Raw genomic sequence first — 12,359 nt, forward strand, 5'->3', positions numbered from 1 at the left:
GCCACATTGTCTAAACCAAGTAACTAAGAAATTCTCAAGGCTATTCACCACTGACAGATGATCAGTAAGGAGTTCTTGCTGAGGTCCTTGGACTGTTCATATTGCTCAAATCGCATAAGCAAGGTTATTCAGTGTTGAGTCACTGTCTGTACACACTTGACTCACTAAGTTTGGCCTAGTACACCACATGGTAGGAACAGCCCTAACGTATCCCACAACTGCACCAGAGATAAATCAGTACCATATATGTGTCGCAAGGACAAACTATGTTCGTATTGTAACAAAGCAAACAGGAGAAATGCTATTCGCAACCTTGAGCCACGAATAGGAACAGTCCCATAATCGATCAATCCCGAACTTTCCTCTGGTTACTCGAGAAATCGCCTAAGTTATGGATAGTAACTAACGCTATTTGTGGAATCGTGCGGTGTAAACTCGATTTTGGAAGAGGTTACATTCAACTTGCTAATACACTTGGCATAGTACACTCCATAAGAAGATTCGTAAAGAAGAGGATTTAGAAAACGGCCTCGCTAACTGTGTCCATACGATTGTGGCGCATACTGAGAGACGCCGTCGTACCCGGGTTGAGGCGCCTGTGGATTCTGAGCATACGCCATCATTTGGCGCTGAGCCTGAGCCTGCGCTTGCGCTTGAGCCTGGGCATGGGCGCGTGCCTGTGCTTGAACCTGTGCTTGAGCCTGCGCAGCAGCATGGGTAGAGTACATTGTTTGCATTGGTTGCACAAACTGTGGTGCTTGTTGTTGTACTTGGCCTTGGAATGGATAGTTATACATTGGTGGAGCCATCGAACCAGTAGCTGCAGGATTGGCGACGTTATAAACGTTTGGAGCCGTGCTTGTGAAATAAGGGTGGCTCAATGCTTCGGCAGCCGTGAGCCGCTTGGCGGGATCGAACTGGAGTAGTCGTTCGAGAAGATCGCAAGCTACACATGGAATACATAAGAAGATGCCGTCGCGCAGTCCAAGAACTAAAACCCATACCTTGGGGGGATGCTTTCGGTATTATTTGTTGGAACGGTATTTTAGGGTATCTCGGGTATTGTTTAAGCGTTATTTCAGGCTATGGAGGAGAATTTAGCAAATACATTAATTCTGATGACTGCACTCACAGAGTCGGCTGCTATCTTCCTCAAAGTTCTCTCATCTGGCGTGCCGACAATACGCATGATGTGTAACAGTTGGTCCTGGTTGTCTCTTCCACGGAAAAGCGGAACCCCGGAGATCATTTCAGCAAATATGCATCCACAGGACCAAACATCAATTGACGTATTGTATGTTCTTGAACCGAGAAGAACGTCTGGTGCCCGATACCACAATGTCACGACCTGTATCATACGAGTGAGCAGATGCACGCATGCATGACAATAAATACTTCAACAATTGCGTACCTCGTTTGAGAAAGTATTAACAGGTACACCGAACGCTCGTGCTAGACCGAAGTCACCAATCTTTAACTCACCCTTCCGGTTAATCAGGAGATTCTGCGGCTTGAGATCGCGGTGCAGAACACGATTCTCGTGGCAGAACGCAGTCCCTTTCAGGAGTTGATACATGAAACTACGGACCGTGGCAGGATCAAGGGCACCACGCTCTCCATGTGTATCCATGTATTTCTTCAGGTCTTGCTCACAATATTCGAATATGAGGACCAGTTTGGTCTCTGTATGAATAACATCGTGCAGTCGGACAATATTGACATGTTTGAGCTCCTTCATGAGAGATATCTCCCGAATAGCAGTTGACGGTGTTCCCTCCTCGGCGTCGAGATGGATCTCCTTCAGTGCCACTATCTCATTTGTAGTCCGTGAACGACCCTAGTGAAAATCAGTAAAGTCTGAATTTCATCGCGAACGACACGTTACGCATACCTTGTAGACTGTGGCATACGTCCCTTCACCTGAGTAGTGGCGTAAGCTATTCGACCCTCTGCGAACATTTGTAAGTTTTCGTACCTAGTTTTTCAAGCTGCGGCAGAACAATTAATTATCTAGGCAATGCGAGTGTAGCTTGAACAAACCTGAACGTAATTCATCGGGGTAGTTGATCCGAATGGTGCCAGTTTGAAGAACAAACGCGAATACGCAGAATACTTCTATAAATCTTCGAAGAGGAGGTATGCAGATGAATCATCGTTAGTAGGAAGCCTCATCGCAGAATCACGACAAAAGGTAAGTACTTGTGATTGGTTGCGTGGCTTAGCACTATAGATAGGATTGACGTTCAATGGCAGGGCGGAATAAGCAGAGCTTGCGAGATGACCGTAAATCGGAAGAATATTAAGACTATGGATCTGAGGTGCAATGGACACAGGAGCAGAGGAAACGAGGTGGCAGATGCTGATCAAGTTGAAACTGGTACTGTGCAGGGTATGCAGTGCCTTTCAAGGCGCAGGCGTGAAGCGTGACGTGATGTACGTGACTATATGCAACAAGCCGGTTACCAAAAATTCCCTTTACACCTGAGATGCTGTTGTACGATCGGAAAAGATCATGTCCTATCGCCATTGGACATGCAGTCTGAATTGTGCAGGAATTAGATAACAACCCGCCCAGTAGATAGAACTCGGGTTTGAAAGGCCATATTACGTAAACAGGTAAGAGCGATAGCTACCTTTTTGGGACTATGGATCAGCACAAAAAGTTTGTTTACTGCCGCGCTCTGGATCTTCTGCCGCTTGCGACTCACACAATGTCGGTATCCCCTCAAAAATTAAAGAAAAAACGTGCAAAGCCTCCCAAGTCACGACCTGTTGCAACGTCATCCATTTCGCTGCCTGTAGTCGAGGATGCGTTGGAATCTAATCCAACCCCGATTACTTTCACAAAGGACACAAACGGCGGCGCTGTATGACTTCGTGTTTTCTACTCCTTTGCGTTTGCTTACTCGTATTATTGAAAGATTGTGAACAGGCGTTACGCAGAGTCTACCCGTGTAGCTGTCGCAAGTGGTGCAGAAATTCCACATGATCCAGTACTTGACGGCGAAATTGAACGCGAAGTTGAAGGCGGTCTTGACGCGGACCTGGCGGAGCTCAGTCTCGGTGAACGTCTTGCAGCTCGATCGAATGCTATTGGGCGTGATGGAGCGCCTTTCGAACAACGACAATCTGGTAGCGACACCGGTGCTCGGACTTCCGGACTCTCCAAACGCGAGCTTAACCAACTAAAACGAGGATCCGTTCCTGCACATTCACTTACACGAACTCTTATACAAGCATTACACTCGGGAGACACGAGCTTGCTTGAGGCTTGCCTCACGCATTCAGATGAGACTCTTGTGCGTAATACTGTGGCACGATTACCGTCACAACTTGCTGTCCCTTGTTTGAATGCTTGTGTCGAGCGTCTTGGACGTGGTCCTCGAGGAACGCACGTAAAGGGGAGAGGGGGAGGGGCGAGTGCACAAAGGGGGATGGCATTAATGAAGTGGGTCCGGGCAGTATTAATCATCCATGGTGGGCATTTGATGACGGTGAGTTCTTAATGATGAAGAAATTCTACAGCCAGTTCAATAATATTGCGATTATTATCCAATAGATGCCAGACCTTGTCGCTCGACTTTCACACCTGCACTCGACGCTTACAACGCGCCTGACACTGCAGGAACGCTTGTTGTCACTAAGTGGGCGATTAGACCTCGTTCTTGCACAGGTGGAACTTCGCTCGTCGACTGCACCTGCTCCTTTGGGAATATCCAAGCAAAAAAGCAAGAAACGCAGAAGCGCGAAAAGAGAACCATTAAAATACATTGAAGGCGAGAGCACGGACGAAGAGGAGGAGGATGAGGGTGTCGAGATTGAAGAGGATGACGAGGGTAGCGTAGAAGACGTGGAATTGGGCGGAGAAAGTGAGGAAGTCAGTGATGAAGAAAATGACTATGATAGTGACGAAGTTGAGGACAGCGACGAAGGTAACTTAGTCAATGGTTTCATTGACGACGAGGCAGAAGAAAATTATGACGAGGATGAGTCAGAGGATGAGAGCGAGTAGGCGACTTTGGTCGGCACAATAACCTCGCTATTGTGTGTTTGTGGAGTTTGCAGATATCCCACCATGATTTATACGCGTTCCGTTTTCTGACGCTTCCTGCCAGTTGGCTTTGTCGCCGCCCGCTTTGCTTTGCGAGCCCGCTACAACCTCTGTTAGTCTGCTAGAGCAATTGCGGAATGAGAAGATGCCATGCCTTGGGCCTCGACTTAGGAGAAATTTCATCGAGTTCGGAAAGGGATGTGAGCGAACTTTCTTCGTCTGCCTAGAAGACTGGTTTAGGAGGCTCAACTCAGCCTATCGCAACAATTGTACCTCTTCTTTGCGATTATCGCTCCCTAACTTAGAGGCATTTGCAGTCTGCAGCTCAGTTACAAACGCTGACGTGCGACCACCGACTTTTAGCCATTTGATGGTTGCAAGCTCCCCGGAAGGCTGTCGCAGCAGTCCATTAGCCTAGTACCTTGAAGCAAGATATGGAGTATTACTAATTTGAGTGGATTGAGGTGCTTTTTCTTGCCCTTTCCCTGTCAAAGCTGCGTCAAACCACGAATGCAAAGCAATGTATCCCACTTACCCAGCGATGATTGAACAGCCAGTTGTCCGGAAATTTATCCGCGTCCGCATTTACAGAAATGGCTGTTTGGCAAACATACGACGTATTCTTGTACAGAACAGATACCTGGTCGGATGATAAAGTATTGCATCTTTGTTCAGGGTGGACTCGTGAGTGGTACAGAATCTCGTCTAGTAGCTTGTTTAAATTCCAATGAAGATTGGCGAACGCGGATACTCCGAACTTACCAGCCACCCAGTTCCCTACGCCCGCACTGAAGGATTGGTCAAGGAGAAGAGCCTTTACTGGACATGATCGTTTTAAAACACTTTTTGAAAAGTCATCCAAGGATGGCATGCGCAAGATTGGATCGAAGCCCAGAAGTGATATCGGAGGTTCCAGCAATGGCTCTTTGCAAAGTCGAATACGCCCCAAGCGGCGAGGATCAATGAATGCAATTTGAGTTGCCGGAGCAGGAGGTGGATTTTCAAGATGTAGGATGCACTGAATAAATTAAAAACTGTTGGAGTGCAGCGTTGGCAAACGCCAAACGATATTTTGCATTACCTTAGTAAAACGAGGTGGCCAGAGTGTGTCACTCTTCTTTGGACCCTCTTTGTAGGTAAGAGGGCTCTCACCCTTGATCTGAAGCATGAATGAGTCTAAGTACAATTCGTTTGAAAATTCTCCAGGTCATATTATGCTTACAAGAATATTCCCAGTCATACCGAAATGCATAACGGGCATAGGACCATCCCCATCCAGATCTAAATAGAACACTTTCCCGTATCTTCCTACGTCTTTTACTGTCCTCCCTCGAACAGCGTTTGCCTTTATATTTGATGAGTGGTAGAAGACGATTGTCAATGAAACCCATTACAAATTCTTCGTGAGTCGTTCCCGAAAATACGATAGTGTCTTCGTTCGCGTCTACTTTAATGATGGTCTTGCCTTGGGCGTGAGTCTTTATGAAGTTTGCCGCTCTATGAACCTCTGTGCACTATGGTTAGATGGTCCATTTCCACTTGCATTGTCGGCAGACGTACCAGGGAGCTCAGGCATTTCGTATGATGAGTACTAGTAATCCTGAAGACGATGGATTGACAATGGATTCATATTGAACACACGTCGATCCTAATTTATGTCATTTCGGCTTAGTAAAACAGGAGGTCACGACCTGCGGAGCATCGCATGATGCTGCACTACTAATGCACTGCTATCGATTCCGTACTACTTGTCTTTGACCTTGCACCGTCATTCCCCCAATACTCGACCTTTATCTCAGCCAGCAGGCTTTTCCTTGCATGAAGTTCAATACACCGCTACCACAGCCGCTACCCAAGGAATGCCTCAAAGCAGCCAAAATATGTGAGTTTTACTCTATCATCTGGACTCTGCTGTTCACTGGCCACGTTATACAGTCAAGTCCTTCGTTGACAATGGAAACAATGGACTTGACGGTGTAAGTGCAACAATCTGTCCGTTTACTTTACCCATAACGCTTAGCGAAAGATTTAGGTGATCCCAAGACAAGTCCTCGAGCATGCAAAGGGCTTTGCTATCTTTACCATTGTCAAAGCCGGTTTCTTGTTCTCAGCCCGGGCAGGGAGTGGAATCGTCATAGCTAGACTCGACGATGGATGTGAGTTCTCGGCTCGTATCTTAGAGATCCTGTATTGATCTTGCATAGCTTGGTCCGCTCCAAGCGCAATTGGCTCTGCGGGACTTGGTGTGGGTGGTCAGGCAGGAGCGGAAATGACAGACTTCCTAGTCGTGCTGAACTCTCGCTCGGTACGTAGCTTCTTATTCGTACTGAGTAACAGCCTCCCTTATCCCTTTTTTTATATGCGACAGGCAGTGGTGAGTGAAATGGTTTATGCGACGTATGTGCATGACTAAAGAGGACTATAGCGATCATTCATGTCTGCAGGCTCTTTAACACTTGGAGGGAACATGAGTATTGCACTCGGTCCACTGGGTCGCAACGGAGAAGCTCTTGGATCACTCAACACGTCTGGGAAAGTGGCAGCAATGTACAGCTATAGCAAAACACGGGGTCTTTTCGGTGGAGTATCGGTTGAAGGCTCTGTCATCATTGAACGCCAGGATGCGAATGCCCTTGCATACCGTTCCGATGTGACCGCCAAACAATTGCTATCTGGTGCTATTGATCCACCGGACTGGGCACAGCCTCTTATAAAAACACTTGAAGCGTGTGTCGGCATGCCTGGTGGACACAAGTGGGTAGATGATTCTTTCGAGTCGAACACCAGTGAATCCGGTTATGCCTTCGGTGGAGGTGTTGCAAGTCCCGGGAGCGAAGTACCTCCGAGCCTTCGGAAAAAGAAGAGTTCAACTAATTCTTCTTTTCCACCGACTCACTGGGGTAGACGGAAAAGTGGAGGGTCTTTTTTCCATGCAAATGACAAGGAGGGATTTGATGATGATTTTAGAGCCTCAACGCCGTCCAAGACGGAGGAAACGGCATACGGACCGCGATCTCCAGCGGTTGCCAACCATGCCGAAGACCAACCTGCAACGGCTTCCTTTGCAACCAAATTTGAGTCTGATTACGATACTGCAGATTCAACAGTAAAAGACACGTCGTTCTCCCGCCCATCGCATCGGCCTGTGCAGAGTCTCGGGTCCTACTCTGGCCACGCATCCACCTTTAAACCTGGATCTCCCTTCAATGATCTTCCACCATTCCCAAATATGAACGGCAACGATATGAATGGTCACAATCGTAGTACGAGCTCGGCGTCATACTTCGACACAAACCGAAGATTTGGATTGAGCTCTAACGGTACTCAGAGGAACAATTCGAATCCTTTTGCGTCACGAGCGGCCGATCCTTTTGCTTACGACTCAGTTGGTGACTCAATCGACAATGATTCGTTTGATCGCTTGCTTTCTACGTCTACTTCAGTGGACAGACCTCAGTTGACGCCGAAACGAGCATTACTAGCTCCAATGAGTCCACATGAAGGTGTTGGGCGTGCAATAGCGCTATTTGATTTTACGGCTATTGAGGTTCGTTTAATGTTACATGGACTTGACCCCGGCTGATTGCATGTATTTCAACTAGCCTGGAGATTTGGGCTTTAGAAAGGGACAAGTAATAACTATCACGAAGAAAACTGATAAGACAGATGATTGGTACGTCTCTTCATTGAAGGAAAGTTTTTAGGTAGCTAATTCTAAGAGACTTAAGGTGGACCGGTAAATTGGATGAAAAGGAGGGTATTTTCCCGGCGAACTTCGTTGAGGTTGTTTAACGTCTTGTAGGGCAGTCATTCTTTAATGCGCAATGTTGTATCAATGTTTCAAATTTCTCGTTCAAGTAACCCCTTCTATTCATATTTCAAGTATGTATCACCTGGCTACACATGTATGCATAAGATATTAGTAGGAATTGTTCCTAATAATAATAATAATAACAAATAATAATAATAAATATTTCTCTGTTTACCAAAGAATAATAATAAATATTTCTGGGTGTTCGTATTCCTACTAGTACGTAGTTGAGAGGGGAATCACGCGAGTCTGGTCGCGTGTCTTGCGCTTCCGGTTTCTGCAGCGACACCCATTATAACCTTCATGCACTTCCAGTACCCGGGCAAAAGGCAGAGGCAAACCTGGATAACTTGTTTTCCCTAACTTACTTTTCTCTGACGCTATCACACTTCTCGTCCCTAAATGGGACGAAGGAATAAGAAGAAGTTCTATGGTGTGCGGGTTGGACGGGATGGCGCAAAAGTATATAATAGTTGGCCAGAGGTGTGACATTCAGCAACTAACACAGCCCTGGCTTTTTAACGGATGTGAGTTTTCTTTTTCAGTGTGAAGCAGCAGTGAGCGCCGAATTGTGCCAGCCAAGCCTTATAAAAAAGTAACTTCGACCAGGTATCGGGTTTCTCGAGAGCGTGCTTCGCAGGTTTCATGACCCTTAAAGAAGCCGAGGACTGGGTAAATGAATGGCTATCTATAAGTTTGTCAAGATGCTCCTGAGTGTGGTTTATGTGAAGTTTGACATGGTATTGCCGTTATTTTTTAGATGAGCCGCCGCTCTTGCCACTGCCTTCCAACAGCGCTGATTCCGTACACAGCTCTACAGCATCGTCAGAAATGGACTTTATCCCATTCCCAGTTTCTCCTTCGACACCTTATGATGATTCGGTTGAGATAATCGTCGACCGTCCGACTGCGGATACAACAGACGATGCATCCAAAGGACCTCCGCTTTCGAACCAACAGACGCAGGTTCTTGAGCGTGTCAAGCGTGGTGAAAGCATCTTCTTTACTGGATCTGCAGGTGCGAAGATGATTGGAATTCTGAATCATTACTCTTCCTGGTGAAGCCGACCATTTTGTGCTCTGGATTAGGAACGGGGAAATCTGTCTTGCTTAAAGCGATAATCAATGAACTTGAAGGCCTGGGCTCATCCGAGCTGGCTATTACTGCATCTACAGGGATTGCGGCAGTCAACATAGGAGGCACGACCTTACATTCATTCGCTGGAGTTGGTCTAGGGAAGGGTCCGTTTGAATCGTTGCTTGAGAAAGTCTTGTCTTCCAAGTATGCATTGGACAGATGGCGCAGCACGAAGACGTTAATTATAGATGAGAGTAAGTGAAGATCCTCAAGGAAGAACAACACTTGACACCGATATAAGTTTCCATGATAGACGGCAGATTCTTTGATCTATTAGTCAGTGTGATCTGTACTTTGGTGTATTCCGACAATTTACATCTCTTCTACTCCAGGAAACTATCGCTCAAAGTGTGCGAGAAAGTAGCAAACCATTTGGTGGCATACAAGTACTTCTTCATGTTATCACTTTTGTCAGTATGCTGAAGCAAATGCTTAGCTTGTGCTTTCTGGTGATTTCTGCCAGTTGCCTCCTGTACCAGACCAACTTGGAGGTACTGCACTACCCATCAAATTCGCATTTGAAGCAGAATCTTGGAACAGATGTGTTGGTACACCTACGGCTCTTCAAAAGGTCTTCCGGCAGAAGGATCAAGGTTTGGAACTTTCGACTTCTTCTCCGAACGTGCTTGAATTTGTTCCTGATAGAATTTGTCCGCATTCTCAATCGTATGCGATACGGCATTATGAACAGGGAGGATGAGGAGCGATTTATGGCCCTCAGTAGACCAATTATATACGAAGATGGTATTGAAGCCACAGAGCTGTATGTATCTACTATATATTTTGGGTGGCTGGTGCTAACTATTAGCTTACTGCAGTTTTCCGCTTCGCCATGAAGTACAGCGTGCGAATACTTCGCGCTTAGCAGGGCTCTCTGGCCCTTCGCACACTTATGTAGCACACGATGTACCAGGGACAGACAACCACGGAAAGTCGGTTCCAAGGCAACATGCTGAGAAGCTGCTGGAACGGCTCGTTGCTGTGAAGGAAGTGACGCTGAAAGTATGTGGCTTGCCGCAAGCAATACAACTCTGCTTCAATGATCCATTATTACAGATCGGTGCACAGGTTATGCTGATCAAGGTGTGTTTAAAGTTTATAATGTAGATTGTTTGGTATATCTCACTCAAAAGCTCTCAGAATCTTGTTCAGGGCGAGCTTATAAATGGTTCGCTAGGCAAGGTAGTTGCTTTTAAGACGGTCGGTGATGCCGTACATGATGGCAATAAGATCGGTATACCCGATAGTTCCGGCAATAATAATTACGACACGAAGGCTGTTTCCATAAATTCATCCCTAGAAAACGTGAATGATCCTTCCAAGGATACATCTATGGACATTAGAAAGCGCGTATGGCCTGTCGTACGCTTCACAACGCGTCGTGAAGTGCTATGCGTTCCAGCCTCATTCGATGTTGTCAATGCAAGGGGAGAATTTGAGGCTAAACGCGATCAAGTACCACTGATCCTTGCGTGGGCAATGAGTGTGCATAAATCACAGGGTCAGACACTACAAAGAGTAAAAGTCGACTTAGCCAGGACGTTTGAAAAGGGCCAAGGCAAGTATTGCTATAGTTCATTCTCCTGTGAGAGTTTTTCGTTCTATTAACCCTGCATACTGTAGCATATGTTGCTCTCTCGCGTGCAACAGACATGGAGACCCTTCAGGTATTACACTTCAATAAAAACAAGTAAGCAATTAATTCTTTAATCCACCTTGAATACTTCTATAATAAATTCCTGCTACTTCAAGGGTGATGGTACATCCACGAGTACTTGAGTGGCAAGCAGCCGTAACTAAACAGATCCAAGAAGAAGAGGAGTGGGCTATCTTACAAGAAATGCACAGCGAAGAAGCGCTTCAGGACTTCTTCCAAGACGATACTGATGACGAATTTTAAGCTTTGACCTATGTCGAATGCTCATACTTCCCATATTTGGTCGAATTGTTTGCCTACAATGCTCTGCTACACACTGCTTTCGTGCTTCCTTTTCATATTACACCATGTCCACTGTTTTCTTTGTTTCCTGAATATACTCAACAATGTAACCGTCCAAAAACTGCGCGAATATGCCGTTACTTGGATTTGGGAACTAGTTACGTACAGTACAGATGATTATAGGGGGTATATTAGTTCACGTTGGTCTTCCATTTTCTAGGAGCTGGCACTGATGTCGCTATCATTCTAGATGACCCAATGTGGTTTCTGCCGCACCGTTGACCAGCCAGAAGCGCTCAGCCGCTTGCGCCGCAGGCCTTCACCTGCTACGATCCTAGTTAGCCAGAAATGAACATGTACTAATACGACCAAGCCCAGACGGATACCCAGAACCTGATTTCTCTACCCTTTTCTTCCCCACCCGCCAGCCTCGACAGATATAGTATGGACGAACCGTGTGCAAAAGCCATGGAGAATTTGCCTGGGATGGATGAGTATGGTTCTTTCATAACTGAGGGAGCGAACCTCGATAAATTTGTAAGTTCTCTGCTATCAGTTTTGCATCGGACCACTTACTGAGCCTGACTACCAGGGCGGTTTGTACGTACGTGTTCGATACGACCAGCCGGGGATTAATCCAGCGACATATTGGTACTACAACGGTAAGCAATGTTCGTGCCAGTTGGCCATTAGGTGGAATCTAACTGTGCTATCGCTGATCCACGTACAGCCAATGGTAGCACATATCAAAGCAACCCAGATGGCAGCTCAACATATAAGTCTGCTGATGGAACTATTACCCACAAGAATCGCACAGGAAAGAAAGTCGTAATACCGTCGACCACTCACTCGAACACTCATCCAGGGAGAAATCACAGCTATCCATTGAGCGGTTTGATTCTGTTTGGTTCGCCGATGTTCATGCTTTACCATGGTCGTTTCTTGGTTACTGTCTCGATAAACGTTTTCTTCTTTCTCTTTGTGTTTTCATTATGTGCTTTCTTCTCGCGCAGAGATGTTACAATCCTCTGGTAGATGTGAGCTGTACATGCTATTGCTACTGCATTCACCATTATAGTAGTCAGATTATATTCTCCTTATGCCAAGCTGACATGAATGACGTTCTGTTCCATGTACAATCTTACATCTTTCTGCAACACCAAAATCCCCCGTTTTATTGAATCAGACAAAAGGCACATTATCAGGGCAGAATATAATGTATCAGCGTTGAGAAGAATGTAGATCGTCACCTGAGTTCTAAAACGACAGGCTGACAAGAATCGAGTATTCACCAGGTTCTCGACCATCCTTTCAACATCGAGAACTCGCATTAATTAATCCCTATGACGAGCTGGTACCGGTTTGTCTCATCTCATCACACATGGGGCATTTCACAATTCCTTACCTTAAAAAATTAACT

General features: G+C 46.1%; 4 protein-coding genes across 4 annotated transcripts; 2 read left to right on the forward strand and 2 right to left on the reverse strand.

The window, feature by feature from the left end:
• Positions 1-366: 366 nt before the first annotated feature.
• Positions 367-2,258, reverse strand: FOMMEDRAFT_106883 (Pkinase-domain-containing protein). Its single transcript, XM_007265816.1, has 8 exons — positions 2,200-2,258; positions 2,041-2,123; positions 1,976-1,988; positions 1,892-1,920; positions 1,412-1,837; positions 1,133-1,348; positions 1,005-1,083; positions 367-946 (listed from the first exon to the last, which is right to left on the reverse strand). Exons 2-8 carry the CDS (start codon positions 2,053-2,055, stop codon positions 534-536), a joined length of 1,191 nt encoding a protein of 396 aa, XP_007265878.1. The 5' UTR covers positions 2,056-2,123; positions 2,200-2,258; the 3' UTR covers positions 367-533.
• A 486-nt stretch (positions 2,259-2,744) lies between these two features.
• FOMMEDRAFT_140284 (AtMMH-1) lies at positions 2,745-5,627 on the reverse strand (the record flags this gene model as incomplete). Its single annotated transcript, XM_007265817.1, has 12 exons — positions 2,745-2,867; positions 2,922-3,494; positions 3,560-4,152; positions 4,206-4,274; positions 4,325-4,444; positions 4,498-4,536; positions 4,587-4,756; positions 4,814-5,069; positions 5,133-5,210; positions 5,274-5,396; positions 5,446-5,558; positions 5,612-5,627. 10 exons carry the CDS (start codon positions 5,625-5,627, stop codon positions 4,081-4,083), a joined length of 1,056 nt encoding a protein of 351 aa, XP_007265879.1. The 3' UTR covers positions 2,745-2,867; positions 2,922-3,494; positions 3,560-4,080.
• Positions 5,628-5,869: 242 nt separating this feature from the next.
• Positions 5,870-7,843, forward strand: FOMMEDRAFT_81868 (DUF500-domain-containing protein; the record flags this gene model as incomplete). The annotated part of the gene is made up of 8 exons (XM_007265818.1): positions 5,870-5,933; positions 5,987-6,027; positions 6,084-6,207; positions 6,256-6,356; positions 6,477-7,302; positions 7,495-7,598; positions 7,654-7,724; positions 7,780-7,843. The coding sequence occupies 8 exons, from the start codon at positions 5,870-5,872 to the stop codon at positions 7,841-7,843; spliced, it is 1,395 nt and encodes a 464-aa protein (XP_007265880.1).
• Positions 7,844-11,189: 3,346 nt separating this feature from the next.
• Positions 11,190-11,974, forward strand: FOMMEDRAFT_155402 (uncharacterized protein; the record flags this gene model as incomplete). Its single annotated transcript, XM_007265819.1, has 4 exons — positions 11,190-11,276; positions 11,318-11,476; positions 11,532-11,601; positions 11,670-11,974. 4 exons carry the CDS (start codon positions 11,190-11,192, stop codon positions 11,972-11,974), a joined length of 621 nt encoding a protein of 206 aa, XP_007265881.1.
• Between the last annotated feature and the right edge of the window lie 385 nt (positions 11,975-12,359).

The sequence above is a fragment of the Fomitiporia mediterranea genome (genome assembly GCF_000271605.1).
Source record: "Fomitiporia mediterranea MF3/22 unplaced genomic scaffold FOMMEscaffold_5, whole genome shotgun sequence".
Taxonomy (NCBI): Eukaryota; Fungi; Basidiomycota; class Agaricomycetes; order Hymenochaetales; family Hymenochaetaceae; genus Fomitiporia; species Fomitiporia mediterranea.

Bases quoted from the DNA above. Each gene is read 5' to 3' on its own strand.
- FOMMEDRAFT_106883 (XM_007265816.1), bottom strand. The intron at 1,838-1,891 runs GTATGCGTAACG...GATTTTCACTAG, and splicing joins CGTATGCCACAGTCTACAAG to GGTCGTTCACGGACTACAAA. The intron at 947-1,004 runs GTATGGGTTTTA...TTCCATGTGTAG, and splicing joins ACCGAAAGCATCCCCCCAAG to CTTGCGATCTTCTCGAACGA.